The sequence below is a fragment of the Podarcis filfolensis genome (genome assembly GCF_964270895.1).
Source record: "Podarcis filfolensis genome assembly, chromosome: 11".
Classification (NCBI taxonomy): domain Eukaryota; kingdom Metazoa; phylum Chordata; class Lepidosauria; order Squamata; family Lacertidae; genus Podarcis; species Podarcis filfolensis.
Window position 1 is genome coordinate 43,020,384 of NC_139613.1, and position 24,178 is coordinate 43,044,561.

The 24,178-nt window shown below is 43.3% G+C and overlaps 1 protein-coding gene across 7 annotated transcripts; it reads right to left on the reverse strand.

Moving 5' to 3' along the window:
* Positions 1 to 16: 16 nt before the first annotated feature.
* Positions 17 to 23,519, reverse strand: FEM1C (fem-1 homolog C). Of its 7 annotated transcripts, none has more exons than XM_083576882.1 (3): positions 23,391 to 23,519; positions 10,013 to 10,729; positions 17 to 2,775 (listed from the first exon to the last, which is right to left on the reverse strand). In XM_083576882.1, the coding sequence occupies exons 2-3, from the start codon at positions 10,554 to 10,556 to the stop codon at positions 1,466 to 1,468; spliced, it is 1,854 nt and encodes a 617-aa protein (XP_083433008.1). In that variant the 5' UTR covers positions 10,557 to 10,729; positions 23,391 to 23,519; the 3' UTR covers positions 17 to 1,465. The 7 variants fall into 7 exon arrangements, with proteins under 7 accessions (XP_083433008.1, XP_083433010.1, XP_083433007.1 ...); XM_083576884.1 differs by lacking the exon at positions 23,391 to 23,519 and adding an exon at positions 16,926 to 17,147; XM_083576881.1 differs by lacking the exon at positions 23,391 to 23,519 and adding an exon at positions 11,875 to 13,002.
* Positions 23,520 to 24,178: the final 659 nt, after the last annotated feature.

Here is a 24,178-nt window from a genome sequence, read left to right on the forward strand (position 1 = left end):
GAAAAATGAGGTGGGATTTTTTTTTTCCTTGAGAACCATTTTATTTTAAGACATTTGCAGGTCTAATATGCCATAATAAGTTTCATTATGAATCAACAATAAAGTGCTGAATTATATTAATTACCTGAATCTTAATCTCATTTGTAGTCTTCACTTATGGTTTCCTTATCAAGTCTAAAAAGCCCTTTCTGCTGCAATAGCTAAGCTGTTGTGCAAGTATTATAAAAATAGATAGCTTTCAGTCGAGACTATGTACTCAGCATGGCCTCTGATGTTTTCCATAAATATGGCTGAAAGGTATTAGAGAATAAAATGCATGCAAATTATCTGTAAGAGTTATTTGAAAATGAAGGGGATACTACTAAACTTCTGAAGCCCCTGCAGAGGGCTACTGACTACAACCATATAGTTAATTATACTAGTTGATGGCTAGATCTGGACTGACAAGCATCATGCCAACATGCTTTAGTTTCTTTTGTACTTAAGAATCTTGAGTTGTAATTTCAGACTATGTTTGATCTAGTACTCACTGAGTTGTATGATTAAGTTTCAGGTTAAATTTGGGGGGGGAAACTCTCTATGCCTAGTCACACAATCAGCTCAAGCAAGACACTAGTGTAGAGGAGAATATGGCAGTTCCTTTCCTTTCTCTCCTCGCAGCAAGACCTATTTATATGACTTTCAGACTTAATTTAAAAGTGGGATTGCCAACAAGAACACATTTTACTCCCAAATTCAGCACGCAACTCTAGAAAAATAAATGGAAAGCAACTGCAGAAAAAGCTGGGGGCAAAAAGTCATATGAGTTTAGACAGCTGACTGATGTCTTCAAGAAATGTCAAACTGTAAAGGGTATATTTTCAAAGAGTTCTCTAACAAACTGCAAGAAAACAGTGTCAGAACTGACAATGGCCAACTGCTGCATAGAAATATGCCAACACACAAACAGTCATGTTCAAGCCAGTGCATAGAGAGGATAAAAGCACTTATGGTAATTGCAAATGTTAACAAGTCCATACAACTTGTATAGTTCAGCAATGAACCCATTAGAAAAAAGAATAGAAATGCTCAAGCAAGAACAAAAAGATGACTTCCCAACTATATAAAATCCACACACCAGTAAGAATAAGACAACACCACGAAAATTATTCAGTTCAGTCCCAAACAACCAACAGGCAAACTAAACCAGAGTAGACAAGCCTTTGGCAGACAAATTTTAGTGAGTCCGAATATAGCATTACATTTCTAAATAATCCACAAAATATATTATATGGTATGTTTGTTTTAAATATTGGGCAACCAATTCTGCAGATCTGATTCTAATAATGCTTTAGCCAATGAGCAGGATGGACCAAGCTGAATGAATGATGGTGTATCGCTGGCATATCACAACAGTGCTTGAGAAAGCAACAATTGATGTTACTAACTCGTGCTCCCACAGTACCAAGGGCCTATTGTCAGACTGTCATCTATGGAGCAAAACAAAGTTCTCAAGTTTTTCTGGGATGTGCCCTTGGTAACCTATGCAATAATTCACAATTACACGGGCAGCAAGACACTGCAGTGTAGTATGGTTGATGGGCTGGATCAAGTTCTTTGCCATTTCCTTCTCATCCAGCAAGTCAATAGCAGTTTGTTTATGCAAGTTTGTTGCATCAAAATGTGATCCTGACTTGATAAGAAGATTCATGATGTCAGGATGGTTGTTCAGTGCAGATATGTGCAAAGGGCTGTTGTCATCAGAGTCTCTGGCATTTACATCAGCGCCACATTCCACTAGTATAGCAGTGACTTGCAAAGAAGGAAATTTACAAACTGGGTAGCGCCCCACACATGTGGTGTTCTTGTCAACAGCAAGGTGGAGTGGGCTGAAGTTATTCTTTCCTCTAGGATGTAGCTTAAGAAATCGATATATAGTTTGTTTCTTGAAATGATCTTGCTCGGGACTACAAGGAACTTTCTCCAGCAAGCAAATTAAATGCAAAATGATGGAAAGGGCTTTGTTGAGCTGTATTTGGTCAGGGGGACACTGAGTTTGCTTGATGGCACGTTCTATTTCGAGGACACTTTTGCACAGTATACCCATGAGATCGTCAAATGTAACTGTTGTGCCCAGCAGGCCTTTTGCTCTGTCTTGAAGCATGAAGGAGAAGAGTTCAGCAAACGAAAGCAGACTACTCGCAGTCATAGGGCTCAGGGGGTCCAAATTGCTCTGCTGCATGTCCAAAGCGTACTTCCACAGATTGATGCATCGTTTGAAGTTTCCAGAGTCTGCATAGACAGCACCTCTGTACCGAATATAGTAGGACGTATCTGGGTGAGATGGGCCAAGAATACGTTCTCTAATTAACAAGGCCTGCATTCTCATCTCATCAGGGTCTGCAATAAGGTTTTCTAGCTCTTCGGCACTGTTCACCTCCTTGGCATAATCGTAGGCCATTATCAACGTTTGAGGCACAGGTTTGCTCAGTATGTTAGTCCTATCACTGTATCTCATATCCATAGCTCTTTTCCAGTATTTCAAAGCACCGAGCAAATCTCTCTTTTTATCCACAAAGGTGGCTCCCAGGAGTTCCAGTGCATTTATACGTTCTACTTTGCTAGTTTCAACATGTTGGGTCAAAAAGTCAACTATGTTTGTGTGACCTGTAACGCTAGCAGACAGAAGGGGAGTCATTCCATAACCATCTTTTTCCATCTTTGCACAATATTTGAGAAGCATCTTCATTATTTCCAGGCTACCAGATTCTGCACAATCATGCAATGCTGTGTTTCCTATGGAAAAAAGAAAGCAAAAAAATCATGTATGCTATGACACATTTTCAGAGAAACAATGAAGGAATTATGGCTGTACAGAATTCAAATTATCTAGTATGTTGGTCATTAAAATAATGATAAAATTACACATCATAAGCAGTGGACAAATAATCGACAAAGGTGGCATTTTAATCTAAGTCATGAACATGTAAGAAAAGTAACATTCCTTATTAGTCACTTAATAATCTTCCTGTTTGAATTTAAGAAAAACAATCAGCCTTGAATATGTGGGCTTTTATATTTGCCAACACAAAGCTTACAGCATTTTGCCAGAACATCCCACTGCAGCTGTTCTGCTGGAGCTAAAATTTTCCCCATGTTTTCCCAATACATATTACAGTGGTACCTCGGTTTAAGAACTTAATTCGTTCTGGAAGTCTTTTCTTAACCTGAAACTGTTCTTAAACTGAGGTACCACTTTAGCTAAAGGGGCCTCCCGCTGCCGCCGCTGCGCGATTTCTGTTCTCATCCTGAAGGAAAGTTCTTAACCCAAGGTACTATTTCTGGGTTATAGGAGTCTGTAACCTGAAGCGGACGACTCTGGGGTTGTGGCACTCATCTTGCTCTATAGGCCGAGGGAGCCGGCATTTGTCTGTAGACAGCTTCTGGGTCATGTGGCCAGCATGACTAAGCCGCTTCTGGTGAACCAGAGCAGCACATGGAAACACCGTTTACCTTCGTGCCGGAGCAGTACCTATTTATCTACTTGCACTTGACGTACTTTCGAACTGCTAGGTTGGCAGGAGCTGGGACCAAACAACAGGAGCTCACCCCATCGCGGGGATTCGAACCACCGACCTTCTGATCGGCAAGTCCTAGGCTCAGTGGTTTAGACCACAGCGCCACCCGCGTAGTTCAAATAATTATCTATAATTTTCTGCTCTACACAAGCCTAACTTTATTATGTCACTCAGTTTCAAGGCCCTTCAGGAGCATCAAAATCTCTGAGGTCATAGTCTGATTGCTGCTTGTGGGGTTGCAGTCAGCACATATCTAGAACTGTAAAATAATTATCAAAATAAATAAATTCCTGCAGGTAAGCATCTTTCTCTGTTGTATCAAGGGGCAGATTGGAGCATTTACAAGTAAGCAGATCCTGCAACAGGAAGTATTCCATCCCACCATTTGACATGATCAGTTATGGCACAATTTTACAAATATATTTGTTTGTAGGTATCTGTTCCAGTGTGATGTCTCAAATCACAAATTGGGGAGTAAAACTGCATCCAATTAGGCAACTGAAACTACAGCTGATGTTTGTTTAATTATTTCTAAATTTAAAGATTGCCTTTGAAATAGTTATAGTTCAACTGCAAGTATATTCCTATTATGAGTGGCTGTACTGGTTTGCTGCTTGAAATAGCAAGATGGAACAGATATGCCAACTTGCCCAAGGAAAAAATAGGTTCAGGTACTCCCTTGCAAATGAACAGCACAGAGATATGCTGCACAATTCTATGCATGCTTATTTAGAAAGAAGTCTGACTTTCTTTAATTGGATTTATACCACAATGTGTGTGAAAGCTTGCAGCCTGAGTCACTGTACTCTTAATACTTCTCTGCTTCCCTCCACTTATACTGGGTAAATTTCTTAGTAGATAGCCTTCTGAACATGTCTTACAAAATGTTTCTGTAATAAAGCCCTGTTTATGTGTATAGCAAAAAATCCACAAACAGGATATTGGTTGCCTATTTGTCCCACCCCATCACTACTGTATTACTGTGAAGTCAAAATAACGGGAGAGTTTTCAAAAAAGAATGCTGCTATGAGGAAAATAAAAAGTCATTATGTCCAAGAAATTGTTCACAAGGGGCCCTGAGACATATCTTTGTGGACAGGCAGGGAGAGATAACTTGAAAGACAACCAAGAAGGCATTTAAAGATAGGAAGCCCAAAGCATGATAGCTTAAGAAAAGGATGTAAAAAGCTGAAATTGAAATACCTAATTATTACTGACATTTGTTCCACTTACACCAATTCATATGCACATGGCTCACTGATGCCAATACTACTCAACATCTAGCTTATATATGTCTGGGTAATAATGCAGCACAGAAACACTGTGTTGGGATCATGTCCCTACGTCCCAACTTGGGGAAGGAACTTACTGTTGATAAAACACAGCCAGTATTTCACTGAAGAATCAGATTCAGCTTCTCTCCAATAGTTCACCATTTCACAGGAATTGAATTTGTTTGCTCACTTGCCACATAGTTTAAGATACTAGGCCAGCTCACCAAAATCTTAACTCTTTAACAGGTTGGTAAAGTAACCCAGTGTACAATCATGGACAGAGTACAACTAAATGTCTACAAGAGTGTAGTCATCTTCCCTAGTATATTACTACTGGCTATAAATCTGTTAAGCTCTGAATCACAGACAATGTGCCAATTTTATTTTTAACTTTCTGAAAGCCGTAATACATGCATTAATCACGTCCTGTCAGAACCACCACATTTCATTGTTTAGTTATTTAGAATAAGATGCATTGAATGCTGCCCTCTCACTCGCAGGGCAGCTTTTGCTCTAGCACAGGCATCTGCTAACATTAGAGGAGGGGATGAGATTTTCTCTAATTCACCTTCTAATGCCTGCCCAAATCTGTTCTAGAGGATCAGGGAACCTTTTAGAACACTATGAAAAGTGGTGTGAGGGACTTCATCAGCAAAGAGAATTGGGAGAAAAATGCTTCCCCCTTTTGACATTCACAGATACCTCTGCTGGATCAAAACCCATCCCAAGAGTTAGGTGGAAAACTGGATTTCACCCTTAAATAATTACTGTATATACTCGAGTATAAGCTGACCTGAATATAAGCTGAGGCACCTAATTTTAGCACAAAAAACTGGGAAAACTTATTGACTTGAGTATAAGCTGGTTCACCAAACCACAAACCTGGTGGTGGTGGCAGTGGCGGAGCAAGAACAAGCAGCCCAAAAGGGCTGCTTTCAGGCTGCTCATTCCTCCTCCGCCGCTGCCGACAGTGGCAAAGGCGGAGGAGGAGGAAGGAGCAGCCCGAAAGGGCTCCTTTCAAGCCGCTCATCCCTCTGCCATCACCTCTGCTGCTCACAAGAGCAGGCATAGGAGCCGCAGCTGGGAGAAGCACAGTGCACCGCAGGGCCTCTCCCAACCACAGCTCCTGTGTCTGCCCTTGCGAGAGGCAGGGGCGGGACCAGCGGTGAGAAAGGGTTCCTTTTGGGCCGGCCGCCTCACTCGAGTATAAGCCATGGGGGGCTTTTTCAGCATAAAATATGTGCTGAAAAAATCGGCATATACTTGAGTATATACGGTAACTCATAACCTTATTGAAAGACTACCCTTCCACTTGTGCATATGACTGCAGCCTGAGGTAACAGCTGCTAGTAAGACATACTGAACATTCAGATGGGCAAGTAAAAGGTAAAGGTAAAGGGACCCCTGACCATTAGGTCCAGTCGTGGCCGACTCTGGGGCAAGTACTTATGTGCAAATCTGCATAGGATTGTGATGCATATATTTTAGTTTTCACTCAACTTCCTTATCTGTGCAATGAAAATATATCATCTGAAATGCTTAGCTTCCTGTAAATTTCATATTTAACCTAACATGTTTGCCTTCTTCCTAAAAGCATCCACTAGGGGAGAAGTATAACATTTTCCTAGTCCTTTAATAACGTTTAAAAGATTCCTAAATAAAATCTCTCTAAATCTATGCAGCTTAATATTTCTCCAAGTGACAATGTTGCCATGGATAGACTCCGAAGTGATAATCATAGATCACAAAAATGTGATAGGTTTATATAAGCACAACAGTATGACTAACAAAGAAGGGATTCACATGGTTCTTCTGTTTGGCTCTAGAATATGCTGGACAGGCTTCCTCACACACATTTTAGGTTCCTTGCCAAATAACTAATATCTTAAATATCATTTCATGTAATACACACACACCATCACTGTACTACAACTATACTATAGGCACATAAATTGTTCCACACAAACCTAGGAGTTTTCAAAAGGCAGGATCAAGCTCAACAACAACATAATAAACAAGCTAGCTCCTCCACATACTGCCAGCACAATCTTCTAAGGATTTAGAGAAAAGAGCCAGAAATAGAAACCCGAGACAGAAACTGCTCTTACTATCACCACTGTGGAGGACATATGGTGGAAGAAAGTGCTTCTCAGGAACTGAATAAAACTGATAGGTTCAGAACAGCTAATTACCCTTTGGTAGATTTGTCTAAAAAGCATCGCTCTCCAGACACCGTTGGACTTCAACTCCCATCAGCCTCAGCAACATTTGGAGGGCTGCCTGTATCTCCAACCCTGTTAAAGTCTCCAGGCTACTGCTATTTGCAGCAGGGAGACTTTGGTTGCACTCCTGCCCACATCTGTCTAAGAGTAACAGAGCAATTCAAATGCCAAATGGCCATGTTCAGAGCGGGTGTAGATACAGCAAAGGTGTCCCTCCATCCAGCTCTGCCTGGCTCCACTAGCCTGCACCAGCAGGGGAGTTTTGCCACTGGCAGAGCGGCAGTTCAATATGCCCACCCAAACAGCAGAAAGATGGAAGCTAGCACTGGCACTATCACTACTACAATGGAGACCCCCCAAAACGAGGCATTATAGGGATGGACTGGGTTGACACAAGATCAGAGCTGGTATGCTGCCATCACATGGCAGATGGGTATGATCCTGGTAGCTGGCACAGTGAAGAGGCATTTTTCCTGCCCCCTCCCACCCTGCCAAGCACAAGCAGCAGGACTGTGGTTGCAGTGGCTAGGTGAATAGCTCCAGCAAATCTTGCCACTGCTAGCCAGGGGTTAGGATTCAACTGAGCTTATTTCTGAGCTTGCTTTGTTCATTAAGTGTGCTATTCTATACATTTTATAGAATAGCACAGTTAAGGAAAAAATGTGTATTTTCTCTACATTTACGAGCTGCTTCAAAGTACCTTTAGAAATCAGAAACCAGAGTGCTCCCCAGCTGGCAAGACAGGCCTTACTGCCCCAACCTACATTTATGCATGTTTTGAAACAAAAAGCATCATGTAACTGACCCATTATGCATTATATAAAAAAGGACTACAAATGGTATCTAACTACCTTGTTCCATCAGCACAGATATTTCCACTACCACAACAGAACTTCCCGTCTCCTCTCCCTGCACATGCCTAATATCCTCCCTACATCGGTTCCAGAGGGTTGGGGGGAAACCCAGAACAGCAAGGGGCACGTGGAAGGATGAGAGAAGGGAGAAGTTCCATTGGACAAGTGAAAATGCTTGCATGGACAGAATGAGTTTACTGGAGACCACCCACTGCTTTCTGAACTATAAGACTACCTTTTTAAAGATGAAATTGAGATATTTTAAGACACCTATACTCAATCTGCTTATATACTGCATTAAAACAAAAACTCTGAAATATTTACTTCCTGTGTTATTTTGAAACTTCAGAGCTCACAGTACAGATGTGCACAAAATACTACTCAAAGTCCAAAACTGGCAGTCACGTTAAATTGGTCGCTACAAAAAATTATTCCCCAGTTTACCCTCTGAATATATTGATGTGGGAATTGAGATAATTACTTTTTCTATTAATAATTATAATAAAATTAAGATTTTATTTTCAATAAAATTAATCTTATGTGAACCTATGATGAAGAAAAATAGATGAAGTCACAACTTCTGGTGATTTTTTTTTAATCTCTAGGCCAAAACTCTTATTCCACCAATTGGGGAAAAAGAGCATCATCAAGGATAAACAACTCTGTAAGCTTCATTTGCCAATAAACCAGCAGTGTCACTCTCCAATGTTTAGGAAAGGACATCCATAAAAGTTTCTGTGGGTTCTCACCTGGCATAGCTTCGATTATCTAGACACTTTACTAATAGAAATAATCCATGACCATGACACAGTTCTTTTAGTTAATGTACTAAAATAATACTGAGAAATTAAAATAACAGAAAGGGGTAAAGTTCTGCTACCGAGTGTCAGTGACAGCAGTATGCTTCTTCTGCTTATAAAAATAGAATTCCTTTCACATTGCTATAAGGGCAGAACTTGTGTTTCAATTATGAGTCATTAAGCAGAGTGAAGAAAGACAACACCAGAAAGTCACAAAACAAGATCCAGCTGGTCAATAATAATAACACTTAGTATTTATATAAAGCTGTGGACTGTTCAAAGAATTTACATAATCATAGTTTGATTTATCCCCTCACTATATTGCATCCAGGAATCCAAGCAACTGTCTGGGGGGGGGTTCACGACAGAAACAAGTCAAAACTAGAAATTTCCTGATTTGTAGTTACACCAGTGTGCTCTCAGTTACTCTCAGTTACATAGCATACAAACAATATTTGTTATTACATAGTGGAAATGATTGAACCAAAGCCCATGGATTTTCGTAAGACTAAGGCTGGGTTTTACTGCTGAGTAGACCTGTGTAGGACTGCACAGTCTCTCGGTTATACGTCCTGTTTTTTAGATTAGTGTAGTGAGGGAGGTCAGATGCATGTGAGTCAGAGACAGGATGGGCAGAGTAGTCTTTGTGACTCTCTGAAGCAATAAACATTCCTAGCAAACTAGTAAAAATGTGAAAGAAAAGAAAATACTGTAATAAAAAAGCAATGTCATGTCTAGAACAAATGGACGAGTAAACTACAATCACGAGAATAATCCAAAGAACAATTTTGCTGACCAAAAGTGTCAACATAGTAAACAAGAAGAACAAAGGCTTCAGTTGTGACACAGTGCCACTGTCCCTTTATTGTAATTCTATTACAACTATAAGGATAAGACTAATATGGGATATTTCCTTACTATACCTAGCAGGCAGAAAGATATGTTTAGATAATGGGTGGTGATGCCTAAAGAATGCCAATGCAATTTGTATTTGTAGTATTACCTGTATTAATAGTGATTAAATTCTTCCATTCAATGATCCAAAATAATCCAGTTTCTGTATGATGTTGCTTTTTAAAAAACAAGGAATTATCACCACATCATTGTAACTATACAACACTACCAGAGTATAATCTATGGAACAATTCCCTTTAAAAACGAAACCTAAAGGAATGCTATATGCAGCATGGAAAATTTAGCAAGGACAGAATTAAGCTTGGACTTTGAACCTTTGAACTGTCAAACCAAATGAACATTCTGAACAGTTCCTTAAAAGTCACTGCTGAAAATGGATACTGAACTCACCTTTGACACTTTTTCTATTTACATCAGCTCCTTTTTCAAGCAAATACTGAGCGATTTCTTTGTGCCCTTTATAACACGATATCATAAGGCATGTATGCCCGTGGCGGTTTGATACTTCCAAGTCAGCTTTGTGTTCCACAAGATACTTTACAATTTCTAGATGACCATCAAAACAGGCAGCTCTAAGAGGTGTTGAGTTTGTCAAAGTGGTATTGTTGACAGATGCTCCATGATTTAGTAAAGACTGGACCACCTTCAAATGGCCAGCTGCTGATGCTGCCCATAATGGTGGTGCACCTTCAATAGTCTCACCATCAAAATTCACAGAGCCACCAACTTCTATAGAAGCACTGCACTGTTCTAGTAGATGTTCCACCATGTCAAGATGGCCATAGCGGGCTGCCATCAAAAGGGGCGTGGCACCATTTGTTTTTTCTGACACCAGCAAGGCCACTTCTTCTTTAGTTTTATTCGCCAGTAACTTGGTGAGAAGCCGCAGCTTGCCATCCCGAGCTGCATTGAATACTGCTGTCTTAAGATCCATTTAGTCTCTTCCTCTCTCTCTGACTTGTTCTTCAGAATCACAGATAATGGGATAACTGGAACCACAGAGTTGAAGCTGCTCCCTGCACACTCTCCTCCAAGGATGAGCTGCCTCTGTGTACTGCATGAAGCTTTCACACGAGACCTCTTAAAGCAAATACTATGCTCAGCAACCTAGAAAACAAGACAAAGTTTGACAGCTAAGTGAAGACACTCAAAATACAATCATTACCCTTGGTTATACTGTCCCTCCCACTTGTCCCCAGAAGAAAAAGGCACCTGGATCTGAACATTTACAGGCAACAAATGCTAGCTTTTGAGATGACTATGAGGGAGATAGGAACCCCGATGCAAATTATTCTTGCCACTTCTCATATTTTGTCTGCTGAGCCCACCTGGGTTCAGACAACCTAGCTGACACGGGATTGTCACCACCTGGTGGCTACAAAAAAGAAGAAGCAAAGGCGAAGAACTTTTTAAGGCTGGGATCCGAACCTATGCCCGAAATATCACAAGAATCACAAAAGGAAAGCTTTCAAGTGCGCCCTCAGCTGGGAGGGCGCCCTCAGGAATTTCCCCGCCTGCCCTACACGGTTTGACGGCATAGATGGCCCCATCGTACCCCCACGGTCACGACCCCCACACCCGAGGCGCTTCGCCCTGCTCACGACCCCCAGCCCACCCGCAGGGGCTGCGCTCCGGGCACGGAGCCACCCAGGACGCCCTTCGCTTCTCCGCCCCCTTTGTCCTGACTTCTCCCCTGGGGAGCCTCCCGCGGCCAAAAGTAAATAGGCAGGCGGGCGGCCGGGCGGGCGGACGACGTCGCCTAGAAAGCTCCGCTGCCGGGCAGCCGCTCCTCACCTGCGTCGCCTCCGCCTGCTCGGCCCTCGCGTTCCCTTCGCCCGCCCCGAACCGCAGCGCTGCCCGCCCGGCCGCCGAAACTCCAACCGCCCCGCTCGCCCTTCGCTGCGACCGGCAAGGCAGGAGGAGCCTCGGCAACGCCTGAGAGCCAGGCCGGGGCGGAGGCGAAGGGAGGAGGACGAGGAAGGAGCCTGTCTCTCTCTCTCTCTCTCCCTTTCCCCCTCTGGTCTCTGCAGCCAGCTACCTTCCCGGCCGAAAGGCAGGCCCGGCTCCGTCTCCTCAGAGCAACCGCCGCGCCGCTTCTCACAGCCCAGCCGTCGGTGCCGCCGCCGCCGCGCCCCGCTCGCGGCGCAGCTCCTCCATGACAGGCGCTCCCAACTGCAACGAGCCAGCCTCCTCCCTCCTCCTCCCCGCCCTCCCTGCTCGAGCGAACGAACACAGAACCCGGCGCAGCCTACCCTGCTGCTGCGTCCCGTCTCGAGGCCGAGTGGAGGGGTGGCCCCTGCGCCGCCCGCCAGCCTCCTGAGGCGCGCGGCAGGGAGGGAGGGAGGCGGGACTCGCTAGGGGACAAGTTGGGCTGAGAGCGCAAGCACGAAGGCGGTTGAGGGAAGCGGTTGGGGAGGCGGGGGTGGCGCTGCCGCCGGGGGGGCTGCCGAGCTATTCCGGGCTGAGGAAAAGCTCGGGGAAGCCGAGCCTCGCTCAGCGCGGGGCTAAATTAGCACATAATGGAGGCGGGCGGGCGCCAAGCGAGCGCGGCCTATGGGAGCCGGGCTCCGTGTCGCCTGGCCTGTCGCGCTGCCTCCCCTCGGCTTCCCGCCACTGGCGTGTGGGACGTGGAAGGAGGAATCTGAGGGGCTTCTTCCCTCAGACGTGTGTCGTGGGATTGAATAAGGGCAGAGAACCGAGGAGGAGGAGAGTTAAGGGCCGCTAGTCGCCAGAATTTGCCCGCTAGCCGCCAAAAGGATCTGTAGCCAAAGCTTGTGGGGGGGAGGTCAGGTGTTTTTCGTTTCTCCCTAATTTGTATAAGGTTCACTTTTAAAAGGTGGGGAAATGCAACTGTACAGAGGAAGCACTCTGGAAATGTTCAGGGTGTTGTTGTTATTATTATTATTATTATTTCAGATTTCCAGCCCATGTCCCCCATTGTCCCTCTCCCCAGTTTTACCCCTGTGAAGCAGGCTAGGCAGAGAGAAGACAGTGGCTGGCCCTAGCTCACCCAGTGAGTTTCATGGCCGAATGGGGATGTTGTTAACCCATGTCTCCTCCCAGGTCCTAGTCCAGTACTCTAACCACTACACCACCACTGGCTCCTACACCATGTTCAATTTTTTTATTTTTAAATTTTTCACATTTATTCAAAAGTTACAATACAGCTTTGTCCGTTGGCATAATATCACAGAATGATCACTCCAACCATCTTCAGTCCCACAACACTGTCATGTTAGCTCACCAAATACTCTCAATAGCAACCCAACTACCGATCTAGTTTACTATACATTTTAAATCAGTATATCCCCTCCACAGACACCTCTGCGAGGAAGATGGCATTAAAATACCCTGTTCTTCAGTAAAAGAAAAAAGGAAGACCCAAGTTGTGTCAAAGAGATGCCTTTGATTAATCGCCATGCTAACCATGAAAGAGGAAAGGCACTTTGGTTATGCGTAGGGACACTGTTTTCTGTGATTTTTTTTTAAGCTAGAGTTGATTTTTATTTTTTAGAAATTGCAGGTACTTTGCATTAGGGTCTCCTGTATTTTTTTGTTTCCAAGCTACTTTAAGCTTTATCCACCACCAGGATAAAGTGGCAGAATTCTTGACAACAAAAGCAAACAACCCTAAAATAGAAACATTTGTGATAGTCCTGCCACAGTTTCAGAGGTGGGGGGCAGGTTGGGTGTCTCATTACAGTGCTGTAACTTGTAGATCAAAACTTGAAAGGATGAGAAGTGGCACTGAATTATGGGAAGGGGTATTTGCCTTCCTCTGGCAAGATGCAGGATTAGGGCCAGCTGGCACTGTCTGCTCCACAGTCGCTTGCAAAAGATGAAGCCCTCTGGTGCAATACGAGTAGTTGACTGTAATTTATGTATTTATTACACGTATAGCTCATGCCAAAGGAGCCAAGAGTGGCAAACTAATCAGTGATAATACCATTAAAAATAAAAGCCTGTTAAAAGCAACCATCACATAAAAGCTAAAGGGCAGATCATGACTCTATGCTGTTATCGGTATACAAAACTGTTTGTTCTCAGGGAGCTAACAAAACAGCAACAGCATTCCTATGGGAGATTCCAAGCCATCTTGGATTACGTCCTACAAATACTGAATGCATTGATCTTTTCTTTGGGTGAGGATGGTTCTCTAGCTGCCTCCTTTTATCCTCCATCATTTTGAAGTTGTGTCCCACTAGCCACCACACATCCCCAGTCCAGGTTTTGTATTTGTTGTAATTATTATTATTATTATTATTATTATTTACCTACACTTTACTGTAAGGTCCAAGGGTGGGTTAGAGCACTAAAAACAACTGACAACAGTAAGTTGTTTTATATCAACCTTCAGAGTCTCCAAGTGTCCCTATTTTCCAGGAGCAGTCCCAGATTTATAGAAGGCGTCCTGGTTTCTCATTTAATCCCAGAAAGTCTGACTTTTCCCTAAGATGTCCCTATTTTCATTGGGAAAATGTTGGAGGGTATGGAATAGGACATCCCCAAAGCCATTTTTCAGGTGGAACTCAGTTCCAGCACCTCTCAGGTAGGCACCATTGTTATTCTAAGGCATAGGCAAACTCGGCCCTCCAGATGTTTTGAGACTACAATTCCCATCATCCCTGACCACTGTTAGCTAGGGATGATGGGAGTTGTAGTCACAAAACATCTGGAGGGCTGAGTTTGCCTATGTCTGTTCTAAGAGAACAAGGGAGGCGTTAATGGTGAGTTCCGGCACTCTTTTTTCTAGAAAAAATAGCACTGCATATGCTTATTTTCATCAGAGAAATGTTGGAGGGTATGAATAGGACGTCCCTATTTTCATCAGAGGAATGTTGGAGGGTTTGCTTTTGTTTATGCTCATTGACAACTTTTTTGTTTTCCTACCAATTCTCTTTTGATTCGAAATATGTTCCAATTGTAAAAATGGTTTTGCTTGTCCTGTGTGCTTATATGAAGGGCCTGGCTCCATCCTGGCTAACTGCTCTAGGGTGTGGAGTTAGTGACGTCTTCCTGTGCGCCTTAATCACATTTGTCATTAGATGAGCAGTTTCAGACCTAGCACTTTGCTCCTGGGCTGCAAAAGGTCATGGCCGTGATCCTTACATCATAGGCTTAAGTTGGGTTTCATGTCCCATTTCAGCCTTCAAATGTTGCAGTACAGAAATAAAAATATAATGAGCCCCACAGGGTAGGTAAGACTAATTCTTGGAACTCAATAGTTTGGTTTAACAAAGTTCACTGCTTTAGTTCAAAAACCTCTGAACTGTATCTGAAAGTAGTTTTCATAATTGCTGAGTGAATTAAGTTCAATTTGGGGTAGAACTTTGAACAATTTCTAGCTCATCCTCAAGTTCATTCACTTTTCCCTTTTTTTACTCTTTAGACTCTTCAGGCCTTTAAGCTTCAAAAATAATAATTGTTGGGGGAAATAAATAGCGTATTTTTCCATGTATAAGACTAGGTTTTTTCCCTTAAAGTCAAAAATTAGGGGGTGTCTTATACACCCATACATCTCCCCTCTTTTTCTTAAATCTGAGTCCCAAAAATAGGGGGCATCTTATACATGGGGGCATCCTATAGATGGGAAAATATGGTAATTTACATTCCACTTCTGAAGTATTGTAACACTGGGAAAGCTCTTATTCCCCTCTTTTTGCCAAGGATCATTTGAATGAATGAGTTGAACTATGAATGGAACAGGTTTGTTTTTAAGTACTGTAAAGGGAAAAACATGAATTGGAATTAGTTCCTTTTTTGAAGAACTAGAGCTAGTTCCTTTTTAGAATGAACTTTCCAAGCTCTGGATGAGGCCAGAGGACCATTTGGTATTCTTTTCCCCACAGTGGTCAGCTAAGTACCTTTGGGAAGCCCATAAACATCAGAGCCTGAAGGCAACAGCTGCCCCCTGTAATTGGTACAGTGGTACCTCGGGTTAAGTACTTAATTCATTTTGGAGGTCTGTTCTTAACCTGAAACTGTTCTTAACCTGAAGCAGCACTTTAGCTAATGGGGCCTCCTGCTGCTGCCGCACCGCCGGAGCACGATTTCTGTTCTCATCCTGAAGCAAAGTTCTTAACCTGAAGCACTATTTCTGGGTTAGCGGAGTCTGTAACCTGAAGCATATGTAACCTGAAGCATATGTAACCCGAGGTACCACTGTATTCATATCGGTATCAACTGCCTCTGAGTCAACATCACAGGGCTACCTTGAGTGCTCATTGCCCTAGGGGGAGAAGATAGATAATTTTGAAAACATGTTTCCCCCTTATAACCAGGGCTGGTGCAAGACATTGCGCCACCTCTGACAGCAGGCTGTGTCACACTTCCCTGCCGCCATCACCCTCCTCTGCTTCCACCCTCATCTCTTCTCCCAGCTTCTGCTTCTGTACCTTCCCTCTTGCTTCCAGCAAAGGGATGTTAGAGCAGCAGGCTCTCCTGGCCTCACTCGGAGGTGTCCTTGTAGGCAAGCTTGCCTAGAGGGTGCCTGTGTCACTGCCGCTTTGCAATCTTACGATATGTTTTTAGTTTATGCTCTAGCGTCCTAATATTTTAATATTTCTTTGTGTGATATTTGTGAGTTTTGCTTGAAAAGCGATTTATAAATATCTCAAATACATATGCTGATAAGGTAGAGGACCCTCCAGACATGTCTACTACCTTAAGCTGGGGTTGTTCTCTGGTATTCCACTCCTGTACAGAGTGAGATGTGAACATGCACATTACAATGGTACCTCGAGTTACATACACTTCAGGTTACATACCCTTCAGGTTACAGACTCCGCTAACCCAAAAATAGTACTTCGGGTTAAGAAATTTGCTTCAGGATGAGAACAGAAATCGTGCGGCGGCAGTGGGAAGCCCCATTAGCTAAAGTGGTGCTTCAGTTTAAGAACAGTTTCAGGTTAAGAACAGACCTCTGGAATGAATTAAGTACTTACTCCGTGGTACCACTGTACTGAATTAAGGTCACCTAGCTGCACAGAATCGTGCAGTCAGTAGCTTGGGAAAAGTCATTGTGGCTGAGGTTAACCCAGGCTTCCTTGACCTTGTACCTTCTAGATTTTTTAGACCAGAACTCCCATCCCTACCCTGCTAACTGGGGTAGATGGGATTTTCAGACCAAAACATTGGAGGACACCAGAAAAAGAGGAGAAGCATATAGCGCTTTCTACATTATTAGTATTATAGTCACTGTAAAAGAAATGTTTTAGAGCTTTTTTTTAAAAAGGCAGTGTGTCAGATGCTGAACATATTGAACAACACGCACTGTTATTTATTTAGAAGATTTATATCCTACCTTATGAATGAATGATCCTCAAGGCAGAATACAATAGACAGATGTGTGCAAACTCACACAGCCCAGCAGCTATTATTTTCCTGCTGATGGATGGGACCAGAGTGTACTTCCCTACAGCTCTGCAAGTGTAGAACAACTGACAGTTGGAGCTGAGTGTTCTTTCTAGCAGGGAGGGGAAAAGCTGAAGCCAGTGGGTGAAACTAGGCTTGTTTTGCCATGCTGTTCCTCTTGGGAGGAAAAGATGAAACCTCCATTGGCCCTTAGTCTCCTGTCCAATGGCAAAGACTAGAGTGTGCCTCCCTCAGCTTTGCAATTCCAAAGACTATTTTAAAATAGCCTGCAGGTCAAATAATCTTAATTAGGCCAGATGGCTTAAATATTCAAGCTGCCTTTCTCTACAAGACAAGATGCAAAAACTAAAATGTGATCACAACCCAAGCTGACCGCAGATAAAATGGTTTTCTGTCTCCAGATATGACAGTCCTGACAATGAAACAAGATTGCAGTTATGTCTAGCACAAAGTACACTTAACTGTCCAACCTTGGTGCAAAATGCAGTAGAGAGTGTTCTAACTGGTGTTGGGGTTTTTAATATCAATTGGCTCCACTGCTACACCAGTTTCATTGACTCGCAGTTAATATTTTAAACAGTTCCTCACTGAGTTGTGCAAGACTGCAGCTTCTGTATGATGGTGCTATTTCATCATGTTGGAAATGTGCAATTCTCCATCATCAACAACATTTTAAAGGGTGATTTATTGGTTGTTGCATTCATTCATTGCTTTCCACAAAGAAAGTCTCAAAGCTAATTTACAACTCCACAGAATGCATAGAAACGCCTAACAGATACAAAAAGAAAACAATATTATAAAATGTTAGGAACCTATGATACTATATGACTAGCAAAAACCTGAGGATAGGTGAGGAGAAAGTTTCTAGTCCTTATCACTAGAGATAAATTAGATTAAATAACAGCAAAAATACCAGTTTGCTCTTTCAGGAAGTTGTCTTTCATTATGATTATACATTACTGTGGAATTACAGGGTTTAGTTGTGACTGCACCGTACATGGTCAGATGCAAATTTTCTTTTTTACTCCGCCTTTCAGCAAATGGCTGTTAAGGCAGTTCCCCTTGGGAGTCTAACATTGTACAAACATGCTGCAGTGCAGACAAATAAAAAAGCATTGTAAGTCACTAGTGATAGCATTTTGCTGGGCCTCTCATGCAAAACCCCACCACACCCTTGAATAGACTTGCAGATTCCTGAATCAGCATCAAGCAAGCTGCTTCAGAATTGTTGCTTAAGCTTGCACCAGAGCTAATGGGGCACCTATCAATACCACAACAGGCCAAGATGTAAAAGAGGTGGTACTTGCTTTGTGCTTTCTTTGTGTTACGTTTCCTCTTAAGTATATTCAGTAGCACATGTTGGGGTGGTGCTCACCTGACCTCTGGTTGGTCACATCGCTGCTGTTTACTGGGAGGTAGAAGGGGAGGGGCAAGGTCAGAGAGGTACAAATGTACCAGCAGCGCTAATGCAGTGTTCCCAGCAGTTCATTTGCACTGCACTGAGCTCTGTCACTGACTCACACCTACCCCAGGACCTCCTAGTAAGTGTCAGCAACACAACCAACTGGAGGTCAGGTGAATACCACAACCACCAAACTAAGGGCTTATCCACACACACCTTTTGCCTCTCACTTTTAGGCACAGATCTACCCTTTAAAGCTCTGTGTCTGAGTGCTAAACACTGCTCTTTAACACTGAATCAGAACAAATGGCAATTCGAGTTTCCAAAGGATTGTCATTTGCTCTGATTCAGCAGTAAAGAGCAGATTTTCACAGGGAAAGCACCAGGGCAATGCAATTCATATCATATCATATCATATATCATATATCATATCATGAATGTAAATCTTAGACATGGAGCTTTTGAGCATGGACCTACGCCTAGAAATGCAACACAAAAGGAGGTTAGGATGAGCCCAGTGTATACTATGGCTGTTTAGGCCACAGGTGTGGCAGTACACCACAATTCTCCATGGTTAAAAATACTTTCCAAAGAGCAGTCTGCTCTATGCCCTTTCTAATGACAACTTCTCCCCACAGCAGGCACAAGTTATTCTGTTGACTTCCTTACGGGTGCAGTTGCAGCTGCTTTAGCCTTTCAACTGAATTGCCAGGTACTCTCACCCAGGGCTCATCTGCAGTGGAGTTTAATGTGAATCTGAAGCTACTTGGGTCTCTGCTTATTTTTGTGGCATCCACACAACATCCTCATCCAAGTGGCAGCCCACACTCTCCCTCCATCGCTAAATTTGGATTTTCTGAATGAGAGCAGGAAACTGTAGGGAAGAGGTTGAATACCCAGTCCCTGTGTGCCACCTGTCTAGTCCTGAGAACCCTCTCCAGAATTGGCTTTTCCACTATCAGGCCAAAGGCCAAAGGCATTTGCTCATAACATGTCATTTGGTCCCGAGGTATAAAGCAAGATGCAGCCACCTTCTCCTGGTTAGGCTATAGGTGTTGAGGATTATCAGGTAACAGGTGGTGCAGGAGCTACATCCTGTCTCAAAGCATCAGCATCCTCAGGATACGCTCCTCTGTGTATAGTTATAAACTCTAGCTAGAATACAGAATACATTTTGTGGACCTTAGTATCTACAAGAGAAAGACTAATTGGAGGGAAATCCTGGAAGAGCAATTAACTTGATTAAGGAGCTAGTTGTGCTAATTTATGAGGAAAGATTAAAGGAATTAAAATACATTCAGCTTGGGTAAATGCTAAATTAAGATCGAGTGGGGGTATAGAAAATACACGTAACCGAACAAAGAAATACTTTTCAGATAATGTACAGCTATTCACTGGCACAAATAGAGAGACACTTTAAAAACTTCATTGTTTCCCCGGCTTAAAAGAGGACAGCTTTGCACACCATAATCAGTACTGGGCATTAACCCAAATTGGTCAAAGTTCAGATGACAAGGTATCACTGGGTGGAGGTAAATAAACATTTTGGCTCCTACACACTCTTATTTCTTCAAACAGAACTGGCAGCTCCCACTCAAGAGAGTTTTATATTACAGTACTGGAAGGAAGATCCACTGGCAGGCAGACACATGCCTCTAGGTTCTTTTCCATTGCTGAAGCATTCTGGCCCCCAAATATTTCTACCTATTTGTATGTGTTTTTTTCTTAGCCCTCTCCCCAACCAGTTTGCACAAGCAGGGGTGGGGATGCTATCACCCAAACTAGAGCTGTGTGTGCACCAAACATTTAGAGCACACCCCCCCAAAGAATCTTGGGAACTGTAGTTTAACCCCTTCCAGAGCTACAATTCCTCAACCAATTAACAAACAACCGTTTCCAGGATTCTTTGGAGTAGGGCAATGTGCTTTAAATATGCTGTAAGTGTATGGCAGCCTTCTTCAACCTTGGGTCCCCTATCAGCCCCAGCCATCTTAGCCCAATGATCAGGGATGATGAGAGTCATAGTACAACAACATCTAGGGATCCAAGACTGAGGATCTCTGGTATGTACACAACCTAAGCAAAGAAGAATCTTGTGAGTCCTCTTTGTCATACATAAAGGAACAAGAACCATGGCTATCTGCTGGCCCAACATGGAATATTTGGGACCGATTTCATGGCCTGCTCAGTAAATATGAAGAAAGTCGATGACTGAGTGGTGACATTTGCTTTGTGTTTTTGCCAAGCAAACTTTACTACCTACTCATCTCTGCTCCTGTCATACCTTTGCTGACGATGGAGGTGATTGCTCAGATATTTACAAAACACTCGCTGCACGTAATGCAACAGGTTAACACAGCAAGTGGTATGGAGCCTGAAATGCTAGCAAGAGAGGTTTGCAAGCAATGATGACTCAAGTAATTGAGTCCTCTTGTACACCCTTGGGAAGGGCCAAAAACATTTCCAATTGCTCATAACATGTGGCAACATTTGGCTCTTTAATGTTAAGCTGTTCCAGTAATCAGAAGAAACTGGGCGATGACAGCGGTGAAGGGTGTAGAATAACTGAGCGAAATGCTGTTGTTTTACACTGTAGTTACCTAATAGATAAACAGAATATATCTCTCCCAAGATATAAGTGCTGGTTTTCTGGCAGAAGGATGATTATCCTTTGAATATTTCAATATTGCACGAATTTAAAAAATGCCTATTTAATAGCTATTTCTATGGAAGTACAAATAGGGCAGGGATATTAATATCCTTGTGGAGGAATTGTGAAAAGTTGAAATGGTCTCATTAATTCATGTCATTTTGCAGTTTTGATTCAGCACAAGGTGGAGGAGAACATTTGCTTTTCTTTCCAGGTGTGGTTGACAAAAGGCTGCTCACACACAGTCTTCTAAAATTCCAATGCTACTTTCTGGACACAACCCTGCAGGCAGAAACAGGATCATCATAACACAGTTCCACCGATCCTCAGAGTCAGTCCAGAGGGATACCATGGTCAATGATATCAAAAGCCACTGAGACATCAAGGAGAAAGAGCAGGTTTTCATCCCCCCTGTCTATCAGGATGACCAAGGCTGATTTGGTCTCAAACCCAGGCCTGAACCCAGACAGTCATAGATCCAGATCAGGGGCCAGCAAACTTTTCCAGCAGGGGGCCAGTCCACTGTCCCTCAGACCCTGGGGGGGGGGGGGAAACGACGACTATATTTTGAAAAACAAAATGAATGAATTCCTATGCCCCACAAATAACCCAGAGGTGCATTTTAAACAAAAACACACATTCTACTCATGTAAAAACATGCTGATTCCTGGACTGTGGGGCTGATTCCGTCTGTGGGGTGGATTTAGAAGGCAATTGGGCCAGATCCAGCCCCCGGGCCTTAGTTTGCCTACCCATGATCCAGATCGTCAATCTTATTCAGGAATGTCTGCAGTTGCTCAGCCACAATGCTCTTGATCATTCCCCGTCCCCCAAGAAATATTTTTTACAGGGAGATTGTTGTTACAATCCATTTTTACTAATGGGGATTCTCAGAGAAAATAAAGATTGCACTCACCTTAATAAAGGCCAACACAATTATGTACAGAAGATCATTTAGGAGTGCCTGTGTTAGGGGTTTGATGGGGGGGCCAGATTCCCCTAAATTCCTGGGTGCCAGATCCCAGGAATTTAATTCCTAGCTGTAATAAATATTCAGATAGTAAATAAATAATTTAATAAAAAAAATTATTTATACCCCACCCATCTGGCTGGGTTAGAATAAATCAAGGTTGATTGAACTTTGCCAAACACAGAAAACCCCTGGATTTAGTGATGCTAAGTAGCCAAGCCAGAGCACAGAGCCAGTGGGATGGGCCATTAAAGGTAAAGGGACCCCTGACCGTTAGGTCCAGTCGCGGGCGACTCTGGGGTTGAGGCGCTCATCTCACTTTACTGGCCGAGGGAGCCTGTGTACAGCTTCCGGGTCATGTGGCCAGCATGACTAAGCCGCTTCTGGCGAACCAGAGCAGCGCATGGAATCACCGTTTACGTGCCCGCCACAGCGGTACCTATTTACATGCACTTTGACGTGCTTTCGAACTGCTAGGTTGGCAGGAGCAGGGACCGAGCAACAGGAGCTCACCCCGTCGCAGGGATTCAGACCGCCAACCTTCTGACCGGCAAGTCCTAGGCTCTGTGGTTTAGCAGGGGATAAAGGTTGGTGGTGGCCCATCAAGGAAACCATCAGAGGGCAAGATTGCTGGGCAAGGGTGAGTGGGACCCCTTCTTTGCTGGGTGCTAATGGGCAGAGGCAAAGGCCAGGTTTAGGGTTTCAGCTTTGAATGACACAAGCTGGGGGTGGGGTGTCCTTGGAGTCAGTTAGCAGTGAGAAGGAGGGGAGAACTCTGTGTGAGCAGAGGATAACAGGCTGGAACTAAGAGACAAAGGAAATGGCTTTTTGCTGTAGTTTGAATCTGGTTTTGCCCTTAAGCAAGAAGCCAGATCCTCATATGATGTGAATGCTCTGCAATCCTTCCACCTAGCTGCAGGTTGTGTATATGTGTAAATAAAACCATATATCATAAAGACACCACAGTAGCTGCTGTGCCTCATTGTCCCAAAAGATCCTGGTAAGTGCACCTGCAATTCCTGGAATCTCACGCTGCTCATGGTGTGTAGCACATGGCCTACGTGGACATACTTCCACAACAAGGATAATTACCCTGAGCAACTCTAGTCTGCTTTCTAAATCAGACCTGTTTTCCACAGTGAGCTGATTCAACATGCAGTCCCATCCTTGTCTTAACACCTTGCTCAGAGAGAACAGCATAAAAAGCACGTTGAGAGCTTGTAAAACTAGAGTAACCAAATGGAGCCTCAGATGTTTACAGTATCAGGTGAAATTTGTGATCTCATGCATTATCTACCAGGAAATGCATCGGCAATACCAGTGCATGTCATGAAACTGCACAGACTCACCTCTGTATAGGAAAGTCTCTTACCTGCAATTAGTTATCCAGTGGAGCAATCCCTTAAACTTCTAACGTATGAGATTTGCAAGCTGCAAGCCCACATCCATTTCCCAGCCTTCTGTTGGCTGCTCTTTCCCACTGCTTTGAAAGTGTCATGCCACAACTGCAAAACACATCTCTTATTTATAGCCCTCTTTTTCTCTAAGCAAGGTTAAAAGGTTAAGAACAGCCTACTCAGGGTACCATTTTCATTGGGCTGGTCACATTTTCTATGGCCTCAAAGGCTCCTTCCTCCAATTAAGGAAAAACAAAATTTATCTGAACAGACACCTCCAGTGGTATGTTGGGCACTGATTGCTGCTTCTCGGAGCAAGAACAACTTGTACTGCTGATCATTTGCCAGCCAGTGTCTGTTACCCCCTTTTCCAGCAAAGCTCTATTCCCTGAAGAAAGAACTTGAAACACTTTCAGCTACTTCTCTTTTTCTTTGGTTCCCAGGAGCTTCATGTAAGCAAATTCCTCGTGTTCTGCAATTCCAGGAAAGGTATATTTGGTCGCAGTACATGCTGAAATAAAACAACAGCAAAGCTAAAATACCCAGGCATACTATTATTTAGAGAAAGCAGGATTTCTGATTGAATGAAGAGCCTATGTGCGTACAGGCTTTACGCATGTAGACTCCCATTTCAAACTTCATGCTGCATATCTGGACTGGAGAGCCAGTGTGGTGTTGTGGTTAAGAGCGGTAGTCTCGTAATCTGGTGAACCGGGTTCACGTCTCTGCTCCTCCACATGCAGCTGCTGGGTTACCTTGGGCC